The sequence below is a fragment of the Nyctibius grandis genome, chromosome 4 (genome assembly GCF_013368605.1).
Source record: "Nyctibius grandis isolate bNycGra1 chromosome 4, bNycGra1.pri, whole genome shotgun sequence".
Taxonomy (NCBI): Eukaryota; Metazoa; Chordata; class Aves; order Nyctibiiformes; family Nyctibiidae; genus Nyctibius; species Nyctibius grandis.
In genome coordinates this window covers 30,930,606-30,955,534 of record NC_090661.1, presented here as the reverse complement: position 1 = coordinate 30,955,534, position 24,929 = coordinate 30,930,606, and the positions used below count along the sequence as shown (strand labels likewise).

The following is a 24,929-nucleotide window of genomic DNA, read 5'->3' as shown; positions in this document are numbered from 1 at the left end:
AAACTGAAAGCAGCTAGTTCTTTATGTGAATTACAACTACTCTTGGTGGTAGTGCACTGTGGGCATGAGAAAACCCATAATGCTTTCAAACAGATCCTGACAATTCTGAGGAGAGATTTTAAGGAAGTTTTAATCTGGATTTTAAGTTTGAAAATGAAATTTTATATGTACAGTAATTTTAATCCTGCTGAAATTAGAATTTGTATTAAAATTATACTTGCATGGTTTCATCAGTTCTTCTGGTATGTTTGATTCATCCATGGAAGTTTTAGTGTTCACAGATTCTCTCCCTTGCGAGCCTAACACAATTGTGGGCAACGTGCTAATATAGGGCCAATCTTATAACTGGGTAGAACTGGATTTAATGTATTACAGCATACAAATGAGTGGATTCACTGTCTGACTGGAGGATCAGAAGTCAGGAAGACTCTGAATTTTGGTTTGGTTTTTTTTATGTGTTGTTGGAGCTTTTTTTTTTTTTTTTTAGAATGTTGCTGTTTGGATATGAAAGATACTTTTACCTTTACATAAAATAAAAAATATAGTGTAAATAGCAAAACTGAAGCATAAGTATAGCCCAGGAGTAACCTAGCATTAGACAGTGGCTCATAGGAATCAGATACAAACTGAAAAATCTTACATATTTGAAATCTGCACATGGGTATTAAGGCAGATCTTATGTATGAATTACCAGATACTTTGTGATGACCCTTTATTGGAACTGATATATTGGAGTGGGATATTCAGAATTAATTTAAACAGTAGTAGCCAGACCCCACTGCTATTACACATAAAAGCAGTTTTTATGTGATTGAGAGTCTCTGTGTATGTCTCTTTTTCATAACAAAGAAAGACTATTTACTTGGATTGAACTTGGGTTTAGAATAGAGCATTTCAAATGAATTTTTCAAAGAAGATACTATGTTTAAAAAAAAAATACTGCTCCTTAATGAAAAGGTGTAATGTGGCTTTCAAAATGGGAGTTCAGGGTTTTCCTGAGGAAGTATTAGCCTGTGTTTTTATTGTTTCTGAAAATTGCAGGTATTTTGTCTGTAGGGACAGGTATTAATAGAGAACTTAGTTTCAAAAAGATCATTCAAAAGTGGTAAAAATTGTTTGTAAAGTAAGGAAAATATACTCTAACATATTTCTCACAGCTAGCTGCTGAAACAAAGTGTGGTTTGCTTAAAGATGTTTACATCATTATTCGTGATGATAATAATAGCTGTGAAAATATTTTAACTGCATTTTATGTACCAAAAGTTGTTGCACCAATAATTAAAAAATAAATGTCACTTCGTACTTAATGTGTCCTTTGTTAGAGGAGGACCCTTCTAAATCAGTGTTTTATTTTGACTCTTAACTGAGTACCTAAGTATACTTGAGCAGCAGAATCCCTAAGTATACTTGACCTCTCATGGAGAACTAATTAACATCCTATTGAAGATTGTTAGATGTTTTACAAAATCTACATTTAGAAATGCTGAACATATTGTGCTACTTAAAGTGTGATATGAACTCACTGGCTTTGTTACTAAAACCACAATCCTCATGGAATCAGCAGTTTCCAGAGGAAAAAGTCTCCCAAGTGGCCAAGCTTCTGAAAATAGTTATTAATCTCTAGATCTTTTGTGACTTTAGAAAATAACCATGGTAAGGTAGGAATTCAGTTTCTATAAAGAAGGAAATAATAGCATGAGATGGGAAGGTAAAATAGGCTTTAGTTGCCATCTTTTCACATCTCTGAACTGTGCATTAAGGCAAATTTGTGCTTGCTTTGTTAGAAGACGACTGTCTCTGTGGAACTGAAGAAAATTATTACAATACTGGCCCATTTTTAATAGGAGTATATGACAAGAGTATTGTGTGTGTGTGTTAGGAAGTAACAGTCTGTAAGTGCCACTGCTTCCCAGTTCTCCAGCAATGTAAGTAAATTTCAAGAATATTCTTCAATTGGTTTATGTGTTTTATAGAAGAAGCTTCAAATTAAATGAGTACTTGTTTTAGTCGTGTTATCAAACTAATTAGCCACTTATTACAATGACAGTCATTCTCTAAAAGCAATTAAAGATACTGCTTTTAGAGCAATCAATATTTGCCCTATTGGATGTTTGAGGATATGGGTTTACGTTAGAACAAAGAAATCTTCCTTTACCTGGTAAGTGGTATAGGAATAACTGAAAAGGGAAGATATTTAAAGAATACTGAAATTAAGCCATGATTATTAAACCTTAACAAAAGCCTGTACACACAGATCTGTATGTTCTTTGTCCTCAAAAGACACCTATCATGTTAGAGAATATGAAAACCTACTGGAGTTCAAGAAAGGCAAGCATAGGGTCCTGCACCTAGGGAGGAATAACCCCATGCACCAGTACAGGTTGGGGGTTGACCTGCTGGAAAGCAGCTCTGCAGATAAAGACCTGGGAGTTCTGGTGGACAAGTTCACCAAGAGCCAGCGATGTGACCTCATGGCCAGGAAGGCCAATGGTATCCTGGGGTGCATTAGGAAGAGTGTGGCCAACAGGTTGAGGGAGGTTATACTCCCCCTCTACACTGTCCTCATGAGGCCACACCTGGAGTATTGTGTGCAGTTCAAGAAAGACAAGGAACTACTGGAGAGAGTCCAGCAGAGGGCTACAGAGATGATCAGAGGACTGGAGCATCTCTCTTACAAGGAAAGGCTGAGGGACCTGGGTCTGTTTAGCCTGGAGAAGAGAAGACTGAAGGGGGATCTTATCAATACTTACAAATACCTTAAGGGCGGGTGTCAGGGGGATGGGGCCAAACTCTTCTCAGTGGTGCCCAGTGCCGGGACAAGGGGCAACAGGCACAAACTGAAACATGGGAAGTTCCATCTGAATATGAGGAAAAACTTCTTTACTTAGAGGGTGACAGAGCACTGGAACAGGCTGCCCAGAGAGGTTGTGGAGTCTCCTTCTCTGGAGATATTCAAAACCCACCTGGACGCGACCCTGTGCAACGTGCTCTGGGTGAACCTGCTTTGGCAGGGGGTTGGACTAGATGATCTCCAGAGGTCCCTTCCAACCCCAACCATTCTGTGATTCTGTGAAAACACAGTTCTCTTGTACATTCGCAGCTCTGCATCTGTATTCCATCCTCTTCCCATTTCTTGCAACCTCCATATAAATCGATGGAAAAATTAGCATTGTAGAAGAGCAGAAAGAATATATTTGAAGAGCTGTGGAGAGCAACATGCTCCTCTTTTCAGACATATATAAGTAAGCCTTCATATGTTACTTCTCGTTAGGATTAGGGCCTGTTGTGTGAATTTTTAACAACAGAAGGTAGTATCCTGGGGACCAGCAGTTCCTACAAATGGCTGCAATGCTTGCAGTACCAAATATATGGGACTGTTGAAAGGGATTCAGTATCAAAACTTACAATCATCTCCGGTCTTATGTTCCATAGCACCATGAATTACAGCCATATATTTCCCCTGTTTATCCTCATATTGGTCTATCTGTAGAAATAGCCTATGTAGTTTAGTAAATCTATAATTAGTTATATTTAACTTCTTACCTGCTGTGAATTTAAATCTGGGAAGAGAACGTAAGGGATACAAAGGATTAGACTCTAAAATGTCAGTAGGAATGATAGTAGTAGGTAGGGAGGATTTTGAAAAGTAGGAGGGCTGTTCTGAACAGTAAGCTAGGTGAGTTGTCTACAGAGATGTAAGCATATCTTACATAGCTTGATGGTTTGTTGAAGTGAGAATGACACTAGCAGTAAATTACAGGACAGTGCGCTAACATACCCTTTACACTTTCATACAAACTGCATTTCAAATTTCTTTGCAGAGGCATATAGTTGTGCAAGGAAATAGAAATTAAGTGACATAAGTATGTTCTCGTTTAGCCCACACCCAGGGCTAAACAATAAACAGTTTTTCTACCACCCAATGTCCCTTCCCCAAATGAGGAAGGGAATTGGGAAAAGGAGGGAGACTTGTAGGTTGAAGTTAAACAGATTTAATGAAATAAAGAAATCAATATAAATGACAACACAAAAGAGACAAAACTATACTTATCTACAGGGCACTGGTAACTTGCTCCAGGAATCACAATTGTTGGAAATGAGCAAGAGGGAGAAAAGGGGAAGAAAGCAAAAAGAGCCCCCCTCTCTCTACCAAGCCCTCCCTTTTATAGTGAATGTGATGTTAATGATATTGAATACACCTGTGGGCCAGCCTGGGTCAGCTGCTCTGCATTTGACTGCTGAGGGCCTTGATCATCATGGCTGGCCACAAACTGAAACCAAGTCCCAATGAAACCAGGACAAAGTATAAGAAAAACTCATGAAGTAAGAGGAAGCTTGTGAACTGGAAAGATTCAGGGAGGTGGTTTGGTATTGCAGAAGTTGCAGACTCATACTAATATTGATAATATTCCTGGCAGGTGATAGAGCTAACAATAGATGAAAAAGAGAAGCAGGGGAAAGAAAATATACATGAGGTTTGTTCTCATAAATACACAAACTTTACTAAGGTAGGAAAGAAATTCTGAAGAGTAAACTTATTAGGTAAAGTGTTTTCAGAATGCCAGATGGTATGGTAATGGCTTGTTAATGTGAGAAGTTACAAATAATGACAGGATTAGCTGAACAACAGACCAGTACACCATGTTTCTAAGATGCCCGAAGTCCTGACAGCACTTGACATGCTTGCAGAAGTAGCAGACAGCATGAGTGGAGGGAAGAAGCTATTGCTGAGAGGTCAGATGTTTACCTGTTGGTATTGCACAATAATCCATATTCACGTCTTTAAATCTTTCAGACTTAGCAACTTTGCAGACCAAAACTCAGTATTTCACTCCTCTGCAATTTGCTGTATACGTTTCAGAGGATTTCATCCAAGTGTATCGCTTGCTATTGCAGCCTGTCAAAGGTTTAAAGGGAGGAAAGTTTGTCAGATGTCATAAAGGATGTCCAAGAGATATTTATGTTGTTGTTGTTGTTGCTGTTTTCTTTTTTTTTTTTCCTTCTTAACGTCCCACTCACCATCTTGAAAAGTTTCTTAAAGAAAATGCAGTCTAATTTCTCATCTCAGTCAAATGTTAATTTGAGAAATCAGAAATTTAGGGAAGGCCAAAGGATTCAAGACAGTGGTGGTAATAATGTCATTCAAATATTTCAGAGTGAAAGGAGAACCTCAAATTCATTGTTCCATATATTGTCTCAGCCATTTTCAGTAATCTGCTGTATCACATAACTTTTGTTGAAGTATGGGCAATTGTGATAATTGAGTAGATAGTATTATAAACTGATTATCATAGTGAGCTGAGAGGCAGCATTTTAAATTCTATTCCCCGCATTTTTCTTTTTAGATGAATTGTCCACATCACATTGTAATCTTTGTTCCTCAGGTTCAGTGTTTTACAAAATTGACATGATTAGCCATAGAAATCTCGTAGGATAAGATTTTAATTAGTGGCAGAAGAAAAGAAAGTATGAGGATTATTTAGGATTATGATTTTTTTTTTAATTTTGCATATTAGACCATATATTATTTGTTTTGTAACTAGATATGTATTGAACAACCTTGAGATTTCTGTCTCTGAATTAGACCAAATGGTAATTTAAATTGGTGTATTTTGCATGTCTCAGGATCAAACCTCAGACTCCTTGATTATGACTTCTATCTTGCAAGGTTTCACAAATGAGAGCGAGAAGACTATTTATGGAGTAATTAAGGCTAAGGGATTATATGTATTTTTTAACTGTTTTAAGGGATTCAAAACTTCCTTCAGTCTTTTTACTTAGAATCCTGCATAGTGTGAATCATGAAGTTATCTGTAGTGGCCAGCCTTGTAAAGAAGCTGATGCTTTACCCAAAAAAATCTTATAAGGACCCTTAGGAGGATCGTCTACAAACTTCTTCCATTTCTTCAATAACTGACTGTTACATCCAAGTTCTTCCAAATGAAAGTATTCGTATAGCTGCCCATGGCGGGGGTGGGGTGGAACGAGATGATCTTTAAGGTCCCTTCCAACCCAAACCATTCTATGATCCTATGATTTAACAGGGTTCAGTTCTATACAAGTTCTGTTTTCTTATACACATTCCCAGATTTTTAAAAAATTGACCTTGCTCTTTTGTTTCTCTCTTAAAGCTGCACCTGAAGTTGTAGCAACCCTTGCATGAAAGGCACTTCTGCACAATTACCCATTTAAATTTCTTGCACTTATACGTGAAGTGTCAAGCTCAATAGGGATATAATTTAATTCTTGTGCTTTGAGAAGACTAATAAGAGATTTATTGACCATCTGAGAAAACAAACTTTTGTTTATTAGTGAACACAAATGAAGAAAGCGATATGTGTGTTCAAAAAGCCATTCCTGAAACTGTGAACTACTCAGCAGGACTGAGTCTTTGATGATACTCAGTCATCCATTATCCTTTTCTTTCCTTCACTTGTTCAATGTTTTTCTTTCACAAATAGCTCCTGCCTATTCTATTGTGGGTTGTTCAACAAGCTTATTCTTCTATTTCTTGATTGTAAGGGTTAAATCTGGGTTGGCCAAGATAGGCCTGAAAGACTAGGAAATTCTTTCTCCAGATGTGGCAAAGAATATGACGTCTGTTGAAAAATATAAATAAATTTCAGATCAGAGCTCATTTCACCTAACAAAGAATTGACATATGAGAGAGAGAGGTCACAAGGAAAAGAGAGTTTTCATGTAAACATATTTGAGCAAAGGAGGACTTAAATGCAATTGCAGCCCTTCTGGAAATGTACCAAGAAGATAAATATCCTCCTAAAAGCAAATAACTAAGGTTGTCTTACATCTGAAAATTGAGAGGACACCAGAACCATTTTATTCTAAGGGAAGCCATCCTTCTTCAGACATGTGGAAGACAACTCTGTTTTTGTGGTTCCTGGGTTATTTGAATTGGGAACTAGACTAGCTCATTGAGGGAAATGTTTGAAAAAAGGACATATTTTACCAGATTTTCTTACTTTGGAGGTGCCATCTGCAGCTCTGGAGAACAAGGTATTGAAACAAGTTGGAGACAGAGCTGAGTGGACAGCAAATGCCCGAGTGGTCTCTCAAAAATCTGAACCTGCTATTCCAAGGACAATATTGCATTAAAATTTCCCGAACCCACTTTTACCCAGCTTGTAGTAGAGAATTTCCAAGAGATATAATGATTTTTGTGTGACAGGCCAAAATATGTTCCTCTGTGTCATGGTTTAAAGCTGGGCCAGCTATTAACCTGGTGGCAGACGCTCTCTGTTAACCCTCTCCCCCCCCACCCTAAGGGAAAGGGGAGAGAGACTTACAGGTTGGAAAGTTAAAACAGTTTTAATAAACTATAATAATGAAAAAGAGTATAATAAGAATAATAGAAATAATCAAATATATACAAATATATACAAAACCAAGATCGAGAGCTTGGAAATCCTCCTCAGGCAGAGTTGCTCCCCCCAGCACAGGCAGAGGGGAAAATGCAGTAGCTCCCCCTGCCATCACACCTGCAGGCTTTTAACTGGAGAATTGGCAAAGCTGGTACCAATCAGTGGGAGACAGGAGGGCCCCTCCCTCCTGGGCCCCACCTCCAGGAGGCAGTGGGTTAGTGATAAATAGGAAAGTGAGAATGACGTGTATGGGATGGAATACCTCGTTGGTCAATCTTGGGCCACCTGCCCTGTCTGCTCCTCCCTGCAGGTGCAACCCCTCTTCGGCTCTTCACTCGTAAGCAGTGAGGAATTTAGCAGTGACCTTGGTTTCTCTAAGACTAATTGGCCTGGTTTGGGCCAAACCAGGACATTCCACTCCTTATTCCATACCATTCACATCATACTCAGATCACCACTACCTTTTCATTTTCAAATATATATACACATATCACTAGTTTATGATTCATCTTTATGCAAAAAGTTCATCAAGTTCATTTAGTTCAGGATTGTGGGTTTCCATCTGGCTAGCAGTCTCTCAGGGCAGGAGACATGGTATGAGTTTTGTTACAGTTCATGCCCACGGGTTGCAGGTTCAAAATGTCAGTCTCGAGGAGGTTACTGGACGCCACTTGCAGCTAGCTCTGGTCTCACCACCATTGTCTTAACCTGAAAGACACTTATGAACACTGTTAGTATTATGCAACAACAACATACAGTTCAGAATTAAGTAGTCTCACCCAGAATCAGATCACCTTCAGGGACACATCAGACTTCACCATCTTGCAACATCACCCACCAAGTACATCCAGGTCCCTGAGCAAAAGCAATCCCACGAATGGGTTTACCTTTGCCCGTTACAGGAAGAATCCAGACAGTTTTTCCCAATAGATTCCTTTCATGCACCACAGGGACTTTATCTCCTTCTACTGTATGTAGAAGGTCTGACTGAGCAGGGCCAGCTCGATTGATAGATCCCCTGGTGTTAACTAACCAGGTAGCTTGTGCCAGATGCTTATCCCAGTTTTTAAAGGTTCCACCCCCCATTGCTTTCAGGGTAGTTTTTAACAGCCCATTGTACCATTCAATTTTCCCAGAGGCTGGTGCATGATAGGGGATGTGATATACCCATTCGATGCCATGCTCTTTGGCCCAGTTGTCTATGAGACTGTTTTTGAAATGAGTCCCATTGTCCGACTCAGTTCTCTCTGGCGTGCCGTGTCGCCACAAGATTTGCTTTTCAAGGCCCAGAATAGTGTTCCGGGCAGTGGCATGGGGCACAGCGTATGTTTCCAGCCATCCGGTGGCCGCCTCCACCATGGTAAGTACATAACGTTTACCCTGGCGGGTTTGAGGGAGTGTGATGTAGTCAATTTGCCAGGCCTCCCCATATTTATATTTCAACCACCACCCCCCATACCACAAAGGTTTTAACCGTTTGGCTTGCTTAATTGCGGCGCATGTTTCACAATCATGGATAACCTGTGCAATAGAGTCCATGGTTAAGTCCACCCCTCGGTCACGAGCCCATCTGTATGTTGCATCTCTCCCTTGATGACCTGAAGTGTCATGAGCCCACCGAGCTAAAAATAGTTCACCTTTATGTTCCCAGTCCAAATCTATTTGGAACGCTTTAGCAGCTTGATCCGCTTGTTGGTTGTTTCGATGTTCCTCAGTTGCCCGACTTTTAGGTACGTGAGCATCTACATGACGTACCTTCACGACTAGTTCCTCTAGCCGAGCAGCAATATCTTGCCACAATTCAGCAGCCCAAATAGGTTTACCTTTGCGCTGCCAGTTGCTTCGCTTCCACTGCTTTAACCACCCCCACAAGGCATTTGCTACCATCCATGAGTCAGTATAAAGATACAGCTTTGGCCACTTTTCTCGTTCAGCAGTGTCTAAAGCCAGCTGGATGGCTTTTACCTCTGCGAATTGACTTGATTCACCTTGTCCTTCTGTGACTCGTCGTATGGGACTCCATACAGCAGCTTTCCACTTCCGATGCTTTCCTACAAGACAGCAGGATCCATCGGTGAACAGGGCATACTGCTTCTCATCCTCTGGTAGTTCATTATATGGTGGGGCTTCTTCAGCACGTGTCACCTCCTTTTCTGGTGGCATTCCGAAGTCTTTGCCTTCTGGCCAGTCCATGATCACTTCTAAGATTCCTGGGCGATTAGGGTTTCCTATTCGAGCCCTCTGTGTAATTAATGCAATCCATTTACTCCATGTAGCATCAGTTGCATGATGGGTAGTGGGAACCTTACCCTTGAACATCCAGCCTAGTACTGGTAATCGAGGTGCTAGGAGAAGTTGTGCTTCAGTACCAATTACCTCTGAAGCAGCTCTAACTCCTTCATATGCTGCCAGTATCTCTTTTTCAGTTGGGGTGTAATTGGCCTCGGAGCCCTTGTATCCTCAACTCCAAAATCCTAGGGGTCGACCTCGAGTCTCCCCTGGTACTTTCTGCCAGAGGCTCCAGGTAGGACCATTGTCCCCAGCTGAGGTGTAGAGCACATTTTTAACATCTTGTCCCGTACGGACTGGTCCAAGGGCTACTGCATGCACAATCTCTTGTTTAATCTGTTCAAAAGCCTGTCGTTGTTCAGGGCCCCACTGAAAATCATTCTTCTTTCTGGTCACTTGATAAAGAGGGCATACAATCTGGCTGTAATCTGGAATATGCATTCTCCAGAAACCCACAACACCTAAGAAGGCTTGTGTTTCCTTTTTGTTAGTTGGTGCGGACATAGCTGTTATTTTGTTGATCACCTCTATCGGGATCTGGCGACGCCCATCTTGCCATTTAATCCCTAAAAACTGGATCTCCCGGGCAGGTCCCTTGACCTTGCCTCTTTTTATGGCAAAACCAGCTTTCAGAAGAATTTGGATTATTTTCTCCCCTTTGTCAAAAACTTCTGCTGCTGTATCACCCCACACAATGATGTCATCAATGTATTGCAAACGTTCTGGAGCTCCACCCTTTTCTAGTGCAGTCTGGATCAGTCCATGGCAAATAGTAGGACTGTGTTTCCACCCCTGGGGCAGTCGATTCCAGGTATACTGGATACCTCTCCAGGTAAAAGCAAACTGTGGCCTGCACTTTGGTGCCAAGGGAATAGAGAAAAATGCATTAGCTATGTCTATGGTGGCATACCACTTGGCTGCCTTTGACTCCATTTCGTATTGAAGTTCTAGCATGTCCGGCACAGCAGCACTCAGCGGTGGCGTAACTTCATTTAGGCCACGATAGTCCACAGTTAATCTCCATTCTCCATCAGAGTTTCGCACTGGCCATACAGGACTATTAAAGGGTGAGCGAGTCTTGCCAATCACTCCTTGATTTTCTAATTGTCTAACCAGTTTATGAATGGGGATCAGGGAGTCTCGGTTGGTGCGATATTGTCATCGGTGCACTGTGGTAGTAGCAATTGGCACCTGTTGTTCTTCAGCCTTCAGCAACCCCACAACAGAAGGATCTTCTGAGAGGCCAGGCAAGGTAAACAGCTGTTTAATATCCTCAGTCTCTACAGCTGCTATACCAAAGGCCCATCTATACCCTTTTGGGTCCTTAAAATACCCTCTCTTGAGGTAGTCTATGCCAAGGATGCACGGAGCATCTGGGCCAGTCACAATGGGGTGCTTTTTCCATTCATTTTTAGTTAGGCTCACTTCGGCCTCCAATACAGATAACACTTGAGATCCTCCTGCTACTCCTGAAATACTGATAGATTCTGCCCCTTTATGACCCGATGGCATTAGGGTGCACTGTGCACCAGTGTCTACCAAGGCTCGATACCTTTGTGGTTTTGATGTGCCAGGCCATCGAATCCACACAGTCCAATAAACTCGGTTGTCCCTCTCCTCCACCCGGCTGGAGGCAGGGCCCCCCTAATTAAGAAATGGATTCGTGCTGCTCACAGGGACTGGACCTTCATTTCTCCTATTCACACTTGGGAAAAAGGGATTTGAGGCCCATCTCCCCTGACTGGGGTCCTGCTCACTGGTAACTGGAGCAGCCATCCTTCTAGAAAAATTCTCTCTGGTATTTCTTTTAGCTTGCAACTCACGTACTCGTGCCTGTAGGGTACTGGTAGGTTGTCCATGCCATCTGCTCATGTCCTCCGCATAACCACGCAGGGCAAACCACAGGATACCTCGTGATGTGTTCCGTTTCCTTGGAGCTGGTCCTGTAGGAGAGCGTTTTCTCCTAACAGCTGCAACGTGCGCCTGTGTAGGTAGAGAGTCAAGTTTATTCTCGATCCTGGACAGTTTGTCTGACAGTTGTTTAAATGAGTCCTTGTTTTCCTTAGTCAGTTTTTCCACAGCCGAGATGCGTGCCTGCAGTGGGGAAGAAATACTATCTTCATACTGTCACATACAGTTAGCCATTTTACCCACAGCAGAACGTGCCATATCATCTTCTCCCCATACCAATATTGACAATGTATGGGTATATGTCGGTGGAGCATTCTTCACAACCTTCCGGAACATGGATCGGTTGCATTCCACTTCATCAGGATCTACAGGATCTACAACTTCCCGTGGGTGTCTATAAATAATCTCTTGCACAGCTAGTTCTCTAAGGTAGTTAATACCTTTTTCTATAGTGGTCCATTTGCTTAGGTGGCTCATAACATCATCTTTATAGGGATACCTGCTCTTTACAGCTGACAAGAGTCACCTCCAGAGACTGATAGTGTTTGACTTTCTTGCGAGCGCCTTATCAATACCACCATCTCTGGACAGGGATCCCAACTGTCTGGCTTCTCTGCCATCTAATTGCATGCTATCTGCCCCATTATCCCAGCATCGGAGCAACCAGGTAATAATAGGTTCACCGTCATAACGGCTGAAGTCTTTCCTTATATTTCCCAGGTCCTTCAGGGATAAGGAGTGGTAGGTTATCTCTATGTCCGAGCCCTCCTCTTGTGATAGTTCTGCTTTAGAAGGACCTTTCTTCTGTGATGGGTCTGCTTTAAAAGGACGATCGAGGAAACCCCCATCTGTGTCAGGCCCTAACTCTGCCTGAGAAGGGCCCTCACCTGGGTCATATGATGGCTCTGCCTTACAAGGCTCTGAGTTATCATCCTTCACTTCACAAGCTGATTTCTTTTGGTATTTCTTCCTGGTTGCAGGAGCAATTGGTACAGATTCGATAGATGCTGGGGTCTGAGTAGATGCAGTGGCTGTTGTGGGAGTGCTGAGACTTGTTAGAGTCTGAGTAGCTGCAGTGGCTATCTTGGGGGGGTGTAGCAGCTGTGGTGCAGGCTGCTGAGGTTTCAGTGGATTTAGTGGTTGTAGCGGCAGCACACGCTGTAGGATCTGAGGTGGCTGCATAACACCTACAACTGTCCCTGCACCGATATTTAATCTTATCCCACATTAGAAACACATTCAGGACAACCGAAAATAAAAACATGCCACCTAGACAGCACCACCCTAATTTCGCAAAATCTAGTGGAATCAGCTTGGCAGAAAAGGAGAAGGTACTATTTCCCGAAGTAAAACTGGAAGTGTAATCATTAACAGAATCAGCTAAAGGACGCCTGGAGCGTGCAGATGAAGTCGCTGCTACTGATTTGCGATTAAAGCTGCCCATCATTGTGTCATAGAGATAAGAGATCGGAATATTAACTGCCCAGTTTATCACAGCATAAATCAGTATCAAACCCCATACCAAAACAATACATTTCAACCAGCGCCCACTGCTAAACTGCATGTAAACATTCATAAGAAGCAAGCAATAACACAGTGCCCACAGCAGGTAAGGCATCATTGCAATACTCAACTGTGAAAGAAACTCTATAAAAAGACGAGATAACACAGCATTCAAAAATGACATCACCATTTTCACTATCTGTTTTCATTTCCAACCCCTCATAAATCTCAAAGGAAGAAATCTGATACTCTCTCAGCTGAGCTCTCTGGGTCTCCTCCCACCAGAGCCAGGATTCAACTTATCAGAGCAACCTGTTGGAGCTTCTCTCGAGCCCCACATTGGACACCAATAAATCTGTCATGGTTTAAAGCTGGGCCAGCTATTAAACCTGTGGCAGATGCTCTCTGTTAACCCTCCCCCCACCCACCCTAAGGGAAAGGGGAGAGAGACTTACAGGTTGGAAAGTTAAAACAGTTTTAATAAACTATAATAATGAAAAAGAGTATAATAAGAATAATAGAAATAATCAAATATATACAAAACCAAGATCGAGAGCTTGGAAATCCTCCTCAGGCAGAGTTGCTCCCCCCCAGCACAGGCAGAGGGGAAAATGCAGTAGCTCCCCCTGCCATCACACCTGCAGGCTTTTAACTGGAGAATTGGCAAAGCTGGTACCAATCAGTGGGAGACAGGAGGGCCCCTCCCTCCTGGGCCCCACCTCCAGGAGGCAGTGGGTTAGTGATAAATAGGAAAGTGAGAATGACATGTATGGGATGGAATACCTCGTTGGTCAATCTTGGGCCACCTGCCCTGTCTGCTCCTCCCTGCAGGTGCAACCCCTCTTCGGCTCTTCACTCGTAAGCAGTGAGGAATTTAGCAGTGACTTTGGTTTCTCTAAGACTAATTGGCCTGGTTTGGGCCAAACCAAGACACTCTGTCACATGAAAACGAGTCCTTCAGTGTATGATACCTGGAGGTGTGTTGCCTCAGAGCAACTTCCTAGAGTTGTATGGAAACCTATGGAATAGCTGCCCTGTTTCCTAGACCTTTTTTCTTATTTTTTTCTCCAGTTTTAGCCTTTTTCCCTTCTGTGCAGAGTTCTTGCTAAACTATTTTTGTTTAACACTCAAGATTTAGGCTGTAACTGATCTAATCATGGAAGGGTGCTTTTTAAAAAAAATCTACTTCCTCTGTTCTTTCTGTAGCTGAAATGATGTGCTTGGATTCTGTCACAAGAAGGCTTTTAAAGTTAGAAAGACTTCTCTAACTCAAAAGGGAAGTAGTGTTTCTTTCAGAGGAAAGAACCCACACTGAGAGCAAGAGGAGATGACTGTTTTGCTGAAACTAAGTAACTTCAGTTTGTTTCTCAATGTACCATTTTACTTCAGCAAACATGAAGGGACTGTATTGGTCCAAAATTGAAAACAAATTGTCAGGGACACAAAAAGTAGCATCTTGCTACAGGTCTCAGTGGCTTTTTTTTGTTTTATTTTGGTGTCTCGCCCCTGCCCCCCCACATAAATCTCAACTTGGGGAAGATGGTACAGCCAGCTTAGGTCTGCTTGGGAAAACAAGGGTTCAGTTATTGTACATTTCTGCTTTTTTTTTTTCCTCACAGTGAAAAATACCACTTTCTGTAACCTAACAGCTAATCCTACTTATAAAACTAAGAAAATATTTTTTTCCAAATTTCTCAAAAATATGATTCCACATTTTTAGGTTAAGGTCCAAAAACTGCATTAGATAAATTAAAGAGGTTCAGAATACATTTTATAGTATAGAAATAATTTCTTTAACATAAATAATTATCCTCTCTTTAATTCAGCTTTATGCCTGTGATTTGTGTTTCATGTTTTGTTCTAGTGAACTGTTTATTATATCAGTTGAATGTTTGTGTTTCATGGAGGTAAATGTGCACCCATAATAATGGAAATTTTGTTATATGGGACTATGAAGAAAATGAAAAAAAAAATCAGCAAGAATTTCCATGAAGCTGTTATACTCTCATGGGAAATCTGAGTATATCTCCCTCATTGTCAGTTCCCATTTCTTATTTTGGAGAGTTCTGTGTTTGTAAAGTTTGAATACACAGTATAAATTGTTACGGTTCCTGACAGATGAGCTTGGTTTCTACTACCCATTAGTACCAATGTACTAGCTCTTGCAAAAGCCCATTAAGCTCAGCAGCATGCACAATTTATGCAACACGGTCAAGTGAAATCTGTCTTGTAACATAGCAGAATCTTGGCAACACTGGAAATAGGCTACCACTAGTTGTCTCTTCTACCATCAGTGCATCAAGAAAGCCTTTATGTCCAAACCCAGACTCCAGTCTTCCACTTTCAGTTGAGTATTACAAACTCAAACTGTGTCAGATTCATGAGGCTAAAGAATACAGGGAAGAAAGGAGCTTAACTCTCTGTCTGTGTAGCGAAAGATGTAAGGGTAGCCCCTTGATTTTTTACTGTTGAGACAAAATGACTCAATCCAATATGTATAGACCAGAATCTAGGACTCCTCATCACATGAGAGTGCATTCCTCCCTTGGCCATAGAGGTAAAACTCCTCTCACTTTTCTGTGTGCTCTCTCACCCTCTGACCTCGTGACTCTTGCATTTCTGACTGTACAGTGGCCTGACTTCAACAGGAAAGGTGAGAAGCAACTCCATTCTGGTCTTGTCCATACTTGATGGGAACTGGAGGAAGTGGGCTTATGTCATTCAGGTGGAGAGAGACATGCATGCAGGTTTCCCATTTTCTGGACATGTGCTCTAACAATTAAGCTATGTACTAAAGGCAGCACTCATCATAACCAACTGTTTTTCAAAGGGACTCTGACTCAATACTATATATAGGTTTTGGGAGTGCTTTAAGCATATCTATTGGAGTAGACCCTTTAGGGGATTTAGATGTGTGAATATTTAGTTTGTGAATCTCTTAATGACCTTAGGTAAGGAGATGTCCTAACCAGGTTGCTTGGTTAAAATGAGGCATAAGCTTCTATGGGGAAGGTAATAGCTAAAATCTGGGTACTCAGGAAAGTTTTTCTGGACAAAAAACTAGGTATTATGGGTATGGATGTATTTAATTAGGTCGTTTTTTTATCAATTGTTTTGTTAACAAAGTATCTAAATTCTGCCTAAATTGAAACTTAATTCCATTCCTGAATCTGAACCTCACTGTGTTCTTTGTCTTCTGTACTTGTCTAAAAATATTGTTGTGTGCTTGTTAAAGATTTTAAGTTTATATACAACTTATTCTAAGAGTATTCAAACTAATGTAAAATAAATAAAAAGCCTACTTGTTAGGCTGGATCTCATTTCCAGGAGGGTTACTTGGTAACTGCAACATTTTCCACTGAGATTGTTTGTTTTTACCTGTTACACATTTCTGTCTTGGGATGATAGAGGGTTTTTTTTTTTTCTAATTATCTAGATGTAAATTATGAAGTTAGGTATTATTTGAACATTGTGATTCATAGGAATCATTATATAATGTATCTTGAAGACATGGAATAAAAAATGCTATTTAAAGAATGTTATCTGTATAACATTCCTGAGTTTCTCACCTTTTCCTTCTCTAATTTTCCAATTCAGATAACAATACCCAGACCTTCAGTGGCATCCACACAGTCTGCTTCAGAGAGCTTTCATTATGGCCACCAGCTAGAGAAAAGAGAGCAGGATGCTCAGTCTGTGGAACACACCGTGGAACTTTCCTCTCCAAAGGAAAGTTTGCCAGGTTTGGTTGTGACAGAAGATGCACTTCCAGCTAGTGCCAGTAGACCAGATTTGGTACTTAATATCAGCCAAGAGGTGCTTGACAGGGAAGGACTTGTCAAAGAAAGTGTCAACGTCCTGGACTGTGGCCAAAAGGACCTACCTGGACAACATAGTGGGATACAGGAAGAGGAAGAACTTGAAAATATTCCTGTAGAGGAGGCTGAGGAAGAAAGGCTTCCAGTGGTTTCTGAGGATGCCATTGAAATGCTAAGCAAAGAACAGAATTCTTCTTTGCCAGGAAACTCAAAATCTGCAGAAGAAGAACCTCTAACGAATACTGAAGCTGCTGAAGAAACAAAGCCAAGGCCTGTCTGTTTGGTGCCAAATCAAGATGAGGTTCTGAAGTCGATAGCACCTAAAACATCAGAATTTTCTCCCTCAAGACTTACCAAACCGCATGTTAATAGACAGGCAAGCAAAATAGCACCAATTCAGGAAAATGGTTTTCATTCTAATAAGGAGGAAGTCCATATCCAAGACTTGAAATGCCACCAGGTGGCCCTTACTACTTTTTTGCACCAGGAGGACAAAAAAGAGAAAAATGCTCCCAGAAATGGAGAGTTATTCCACTGCATTTCAGAAAATGAGAATTCTCATCGACCTAAGAAGGACTTAATTAAATCTCCTTTTGTATTCAGGCAGAGCCGAATCCCAGTTTTAGCACAAGAGATAGACTCAACATCAGAGTCCTCTTCTCATGTTTCAGCAAAGGAAAAGCTTCTTCTAAAAAAGGCCCATCAGACAGACTTGGTCAGACTACTTATGGAAAAGAGACAGCTCAGATCTTTTCTTGGTGACCTCTCAAGTGCCTCTGATAAGTCACTGGAGGAAAAAATAGCTGCTGCTCCAGTACCGTTTTCTGAGGATGATGTCTTATCCTCATTTTCTAGATTGACACTGGACTCTCATTTCAGCAAGCAGACGGAAGATAGTTCTTTATCTCCAAGCAGCCCTCAGTCCAGAAAAAGCAAGATTCCAAGGCCAGTGTCCTGGGCAACCACTGATCAAGTAACCAGTTCAAGTTCAGCTCAGTTCTTTCCTCGGCCACCACCAGGAAAACCGCCTCCTAGACCTGGGGTAGAAGCTAGGTAATGCAGAGAAAATAGAAATAGATTTTCAGTTTGAAAATGGATTTGAGCTAGACTGCAGTTACTATGCAGTATGTAATCCTGTAGAAGTTCCATCCTTTAACTAACTTTTAAAAAATGCTGGGCTTCAATTCTCTGAGAAATTTTACATTGTTGGAGAATGAATGAGGAGAGGCTGTTACACAAGAATGAGCCTGCTTAACCGTTAAACCTTATACATCAACAGATGTGTATTCAACATTTTGAAACCTCTCAATCTATAACAAAATCTTTACACTTTTTTTTAAGTGGGGTCACTTTTCTGGAACTGTTGATTATTCACCAAGCCAGAGAAATCAATAGGATATGTCATATCCAGCCCCTTTGAAAATGAAAGTGTTCTTATTGTAGACATTTTAAGTATTCGGGTTTCAAGATTCCAGCCATTGGTATTGAGTTAATTAGCTATCCTCAGATCATGACTAAGTAAAACCAACTAATTAAAGGAGGGCAGAATAAATTCTAGAAGCCCCCCTTTGCCAATTCTATATACAAGGAACCATGACCTAGTTTCTTCAGTGTCTATGTTACCAAGATAAGGAGAATTTTGATGCAGTAGTGCGAAATCCTCTGAAGGAAGTTGTGGTGTGCCTTGTCATCCCTTAAAGTTGTGTACAGGAGTGTACTGACGGTGTGCAGGAATGGATGTACCCCTCTGAAACAAAGGTGATAAGCACTGCTCTTCAGTGCACTTCTTCCAGCACCACCAAGAAATTTCAGTTATCCTGTAAACACTTGGGCTGTTCATGCGAGTGAGTTTATGCAAATATAAATACTGTGTTGATTTGAACAACACAGAAGCCAAAGTCTAGATCCAAACACCTCTACCTTATAGTAAAGTTCAGCTCCAGATGTTTGTTCTGCAATGTAAGCTCATCCCTAGTTTCTAGTGATACTGTGTTTCTGTATGAACCTTAGTGAATAGATGGGAACAGAAATAATCTTTCTTCATTTCTTCTTAAGGTTACGCAGATACAGAGTCCTAGGGAGTAGCAGCTCGGACTCAGATCTTATCTCTCGTCTGGCTCAAATCCTACAGAATGGATCTCAAAGACCAAGGAGTTCTACCCAGTGTAAGAGTCCAGGATCTCCACATAGTCCAAAAACACCACCCAAAAGCCCTGTCATCCCCCGACACAGTCCCAGTGCCTCCCCTAGGAGCTCTTCTTTACCCCGTACTGCCAGTTCTTCTCCGTCCCGGGCTGGGAGACCCCATCATGATCAGAGGAGTTCATCCCCACATCTTGGGAGGAGTAAATCACCTCCTAGCCATTCAGGCTCCTCATCTTCTAGGAGATCCTGCCAACAAGAGCACTGCTGCAACAAACCAAGCAAGAATGGTCTGAAAGGGTCTGGCAGTTCCTTCCACCATTCCCCAAACACTAAGACTCCCACAGGAAAGAGCAAATCAACCACTAAGCTTAGCAGATAGGAACTGGGCCTTGCCGGGTATAAAGCCTCTGCCTAAATCTGATGCATGTTGTGTCTGTGTACTGTGTAGTTAAAAAAATAATCAAAAAAAGTATATTAAAAAAACCATTGTTGAATCTGCGCTTTTTAAAGAAAAGTAAGCATCATAAACTATTCATGAGAAAGCATACTGTGTAAATAAGTGGCCAGGCATTGCCTAAGAGCGGGCAGCAAGCAGATCTGCAAGAGGGGAAGTAGAGGCCAGGGTAAGAATGACTAGGTAGTGAAAGAGGTGCAATGTATTTAGAGTAAAAAATATCTCTAAAGTGACTGTTTTAAAAGGGTATTTATTTCTATGTTTTTAGTTTACCTAGCTAGAAGATTTGGCCTAATTATTTAAGGCCTTACATACTCAAGGAGTATGTAAGAAAACCTGAAATGGTTATTCCCAAAATGACATCATTGCTTGGGAGATAAGTACTGCTCAAGCATGTCTTTGCAGTTTTAAAAAAGCACACAATTTAGAAGATGATGGTATGCCTACCTTATAAGTCTCTTCCATTTTGAGCTGCACACATCTCTGACCAGTGCTCATCTTGTCCCCTACCTACTATGGCACAGATTTTTTTACCTAAGGAAGTATCATATACCTTTCCCCTTCTGACACTGATGACATGTTAAAAATTAGTATGAACATTTGCCAAGGTGTTTTTATAGCTATATTCTTTAAAAATTTGTTTAGTACTAATTAGGATCCAAGAAGCTAATTCTCAGTTCTGTATCATACACTTCTTTGGGAGTCAGAGTGGGGTTCATCAAACAGCATTCAGTAGAATTTGGAAAAGCATTCCTGTCTAGGAAATGAGAGGAAGGAGGAGATGTCTGCACTTCACCGAGTGTTGCAGATTTACAGTAAATTGCAATGTAGGTTAGAAAATAAGTTAGAAAACAGAAGTACCTTTTTTCCCCTTGTTATTGCTGGCTTTTGTTTTTCCATTAGTTATGGATCACTTAAACCACTGATCTTACTGTGCAGAGACGATTACCAACCAAGATTTGTTTTTTTGGTCATTTGTTTTATAAAAACGTGAGAGATGAAACAGAAATGAGGAGATTGTCTGCTTCGTGAATTTGGTAGGTTATAGGTGACAGAAATATACTTAACACTCTTACAAAATCTGGGTAAGAATGTTAGTCATCAAAGCAAAATATACAGAAAGCAATCTGAGGTATTTTTTATGTTGGATTCTTGTCATTGTTTTGTCCAAATGGTTTTTTAATAGCCAAACTTCGTTGTCTGTCAGTAAAATCCATGGTGTCTAATTCCTCCAACTTTGTTTGGAAGTTACTTAATAATCTCTTGTGCTCTACAGGATCTCTGTAGGGAACGTAACGGTACAGCACCTTTTGCTATATTCAGAAGAGAATAGTGGATCAGAAGAGTAACACACAAGAACGCAAGCCTGAGAAAGATGCAGCCAGCTCTCCCTAATTATTCCTGTTGTGGAGACGGTGGATGCATTAGGAGACTTGTCAGTTACTGATCTGCTTGCTGTAGTCATATGCCTCTCCAGCCAGCATCTGTGCTTTTTTATTTAACCTCTGCCAAATGAATACCTTTGGATTAAAAAGGGAATGTTTTGTCTCTGAGCTAACACATTCTAATGCTGCATTAAAGCTGCCCTGGAGCTGCACTGAATTTCACTTGCTTTGTCAGACTATGTTGATTTTTTTTTTTTCTTACTATGAATATGTATATTGTTTCCCATACGTAATGTAGCACAGTGTGGAACCTTAATTTCATTCAGGTTTCAAGCACTACAGATGAATGCAATAGGTAGGGTATACCTTCTTTTTCTGAAGAAACTGTACTGTTGGAAAGTCCTGTTCCTTTGTATTATATTGTATAATAGGTGCTGTACCAATAATTGCATGTCCTCATGGTAAATTATATAATATAAATATTTATATATATACATATATGTATATGCTTATATAAACTCATTCTTTCTCATTTTTCATTTGTAATTTATGGACCACAAATAATGCAGTTCCCTTTCTGTTAGTTCTTGAATACTTTTGGCATTACACCCTCCATTTCCCCCAAAAAATTTCTGGAATGCACAAATTCTGATAGCCTTTATACCTTGGTACAAGATTGAAGGACTGCTGATTTCACAACCAGCCAATGTTTTGTCTTGCAGCTTGCTTTTTTCCCCTTATAATTTCGTGTGTGCATTTGCACACGGAACAAGAACAGAGACTGAAAGGTATTTTTATTTTTGATTACAAATAGGGCTTGTGGTTACTCTTTTTATTTCACAATGGGAGTTCTTAATTGTTATGAATACTTGTCATATAGGAACAGTGACAGTCAGTGAATACCTAACAGATGAATGTGACAACAAATGCCATCTTTTCCTTCCTCTTTTCCTCATGTTCCCTTACGGTATACCATAAAGAGAATTTGGTCCCATTGTGATATTTTTGCCCTGGGCACCGCTGGAATTACTTGTTAAGGTGGTGTGGCAGCCTATGATTATTTTTCCTCCCCTCTCCCTTATTTCTGAAAAGCATTTATTATGGTCTTGTAAGCTTATTCCTACATTAACGTGGTCAGTTTTAATAGGTACCAACTTTATGCATCCTTGCCTGAAATGCTGAAGTTGAGGTGTTTATATTTTCTCTCCAGCATAGCAGATCCAGAAACAGGTAATTGCTTTACAGGTGAGAGAGAATATAACACCTAAGAATTTTTTAATGCTGTCTTCAAAGTACAGACTTGTCCATTGTTACACATTACTATGTAAAGTAAATCAATGCTGTAGAAATTAACTTGTACTTGAACTACTTGCCAATGTAAAAATAGTAAACTATGCCAAAATGAAGAAAGAGATATCAGTTGTGATTGATGACCCAGGCTTCTTTCAGTGCAGAAAAAGGTAAAAGGGCTGTATATCCCCGGTTGCTTTTTCCTGTGGATTCAACAGGATCTAGTGAGAAAATCATGAGGATATGAATGGAGGAGTGACTGTGAATAATTTATCTTGAACTACCCGCTCTTCTGGAGTTTTTTATTGCTTGATACCCTCCTGCTAAAAGTTTACAGAATTGCTTACTATAGTCTAATGTAGCAATCAGTTAATGTAGTTAGGTAATGGTCAGCTGATCAACTCATACGTAAATATTAACTTAATATTTCTAGAGGGCCTGTATAATCATCAAGAACTCTGTAAGCTTCAATATTTGAATATGCAACTGACTGCATAAAAACCACCAATGTGCATGTGTGGCCCTTGTGCAGAGTGTGCATGAATGGTTTATGGAGGGTTATCTGCAACAAATTTTCAGGGACGAGGAAGATTTTTCTCCATTGTACAAAATGGTTACAGTTACTCTGCATAGCACGCAGCAGCTTACACAGGGAATTTAGCTGGGAAACAATATAATTCAAGGACCTGTTGCTTTGTCCTCTTCAAGCCTCCATTTCTTTGGAGAGCAGTGCAATGGAGCCATGCCATGTAGCAGGTGCAGATGCTGCACACACATTTCCTCTTTATGGTGTTTCCCATGTTATGGGCAGCACTTTGGAGCATTTTTTAGAGAAATTAAGGCATGAAGCCTTTAAACTAAAATAGAACTTGAAAAGACTGAACATTTCACACAGACTTTTGTGCTGCAATATTGCATGGTATAATCAATCTAAGTTGCAACCTCAAAAATCCATATTAATAAACCTCATTAACAATTACAAATGCCAATTACTACTTAAGTAAAACCCTGTTAAAAGTAATAGAAGGTGTGACACAGTAGAGCAACACTGGCAAGTTGTACGATGCTAGGCACCTATCTACTACTTGAGCAGGATCGGTAAGCATAGAAAATTTCACTGCTCAAAGGCAGGAGCAATATGAGGTCTTATCTGCTAGTTATATACAATTATTCAGGAGGCAAACCCCTGGGGAGTGACACGGGGCATTCATTGTAGCCACCAGCCATATCCTGTCTTGGGAAATCTGGACATATTCTTGCCTTGAAGTCTGCATGTTTGAGATCAAGCTTTCTTGCATACCTCACTAAACAGTCTTGATGTAAAGGGAAGGATCTGGTCCTACATATTTAAAAACAGCTTGAAATATTTTTCCTCTGAAAAAGACTTGCAAAAGCTCTGTCATTTACAATTTGTAGTATTACAGTGTTAACTATAGCTGGGAAAACACACAATTTTGATTTCATATACATAAATATGCATTTGTATATAAGGGTATCTATATATACACTTATATAGATACTGTATATTACATAGAAACATATATACATACATACATATGTGTGTATATACATATAGATAGGAACAGTCTCAGCTATTGCGTCCTGTTTACTGGAATTCATTTGCCAGAGTGAGCCAAGGCCTATTTTGCTTTGATTTTCCCTGATCTCTTAATCTACTCTAATTTTGCTATCCCCTAATTCTGATTCTGTGTCTTTTCCGTATTACAAGGCCTGATCCTATAGTCCTACTTGGGCAAAACTCCCATAAGTCCTTTTTATTGCAGTAGAGTTTATGCAATGGTTGATTGTAATGCTTCTAAAAAGATTTTCTCTTCTATGAGAATTTAGACAAAGCCAGACTTACAGTACATTTTATTGTAAATAGAATTTTTCCATAATGAACTGGACATTTTTGTGGAACACTGAGGCATAAATTCTGGTAAGAAGAAAGTGATTATTCCAATTTCTTAAAAGGGTCTAATGGCAGACTAGGGATATGTGCCTCCAATTTTTATATATATGTTAAAGGAGAGAGGAATCTTCTGAAAAGGAATAGGAGAATAAAAGAGAGCTCAAAGTCAAATTGGTTTCTCATTATAGGCCTATAATATATTGATCTTAATTTTTTCATGCAGGACTGATCCTGCGAGGTGACGAGAGCTGTGCCTGTCTTGCCAATTCCACTGAGCAAGGGGCTGCTTAGGTGTCTTAGGTTAACACCATGATTCCCTATGGCACATTCTCTGTATGCTTTTCTACTGTAAGGAGTGGTCAGAGAACTGTCAGCTATGTAAATAAAAGCCTTGACGATTATCCATGATTCCTTTCTTGAACTGGTAAAAGCTTTGGCTGCTCGTTCCTATTTCTGAAACTTGTGGAACAGTGCATAATATTTTTATTCTGCTTCTTTTAGCTAATCATGTAGGCAGTGAACTGAAGGGTTTTGTTTGCTGTTTTGTTTTTGGCTCAAGTGTCATTGCTTGCAGTTACTGCAATTTTCAGTAACCTGTAACGCTGGTAAAAGGAAGCGAGGTTCAGTGTTTTGACTACATGCAATACATAGGCATAGGTCATACATTTCTTAGCTAATACATGCAAATCTCATAAACACGCACCTCACACAAGAATACCTGAGCTGTCTGCTTGAAGCCAGTCTTTCTTTTCCCTGCGTATAACATTTGTAAAAGAAAAATTATATAAAAGTCAGCCTGGATTGTGTAATAATTGTCTGGAATTATCTTAAGATACTGTCAAA

General features: G+C 40.3%; 1 protein-coding gene across 1 annotated transcript in view; it reads left to right on the top strand.

Annotated features, from left to right (window-relative positions):
• TTBK2 (tau tubulin kinase 2) overlaps positions 1-19,785 on the top strand; it is a 107,961-nt gene extending 88,176 nt beyond the window's left edge. The window contains exons 14-15 of the mRNA XM_068398631.1: positions 16,680-17,953; positions 18,956-19,785. Coding sequence (XP_068254732.1) covers positions 16,680-17,953; positions 18,956-19,424 — 1,743 coding nt within the window. The 3' untranslated portion in view covers positions 19,425-19,785. The remainder of the gene's footprint in view (positions 1-16,679; positions 17,954-18,955) is intronic.
• The last annotated feature ends 5,144 nt before the right edge of the window (positions 19,786-24,929 follow it).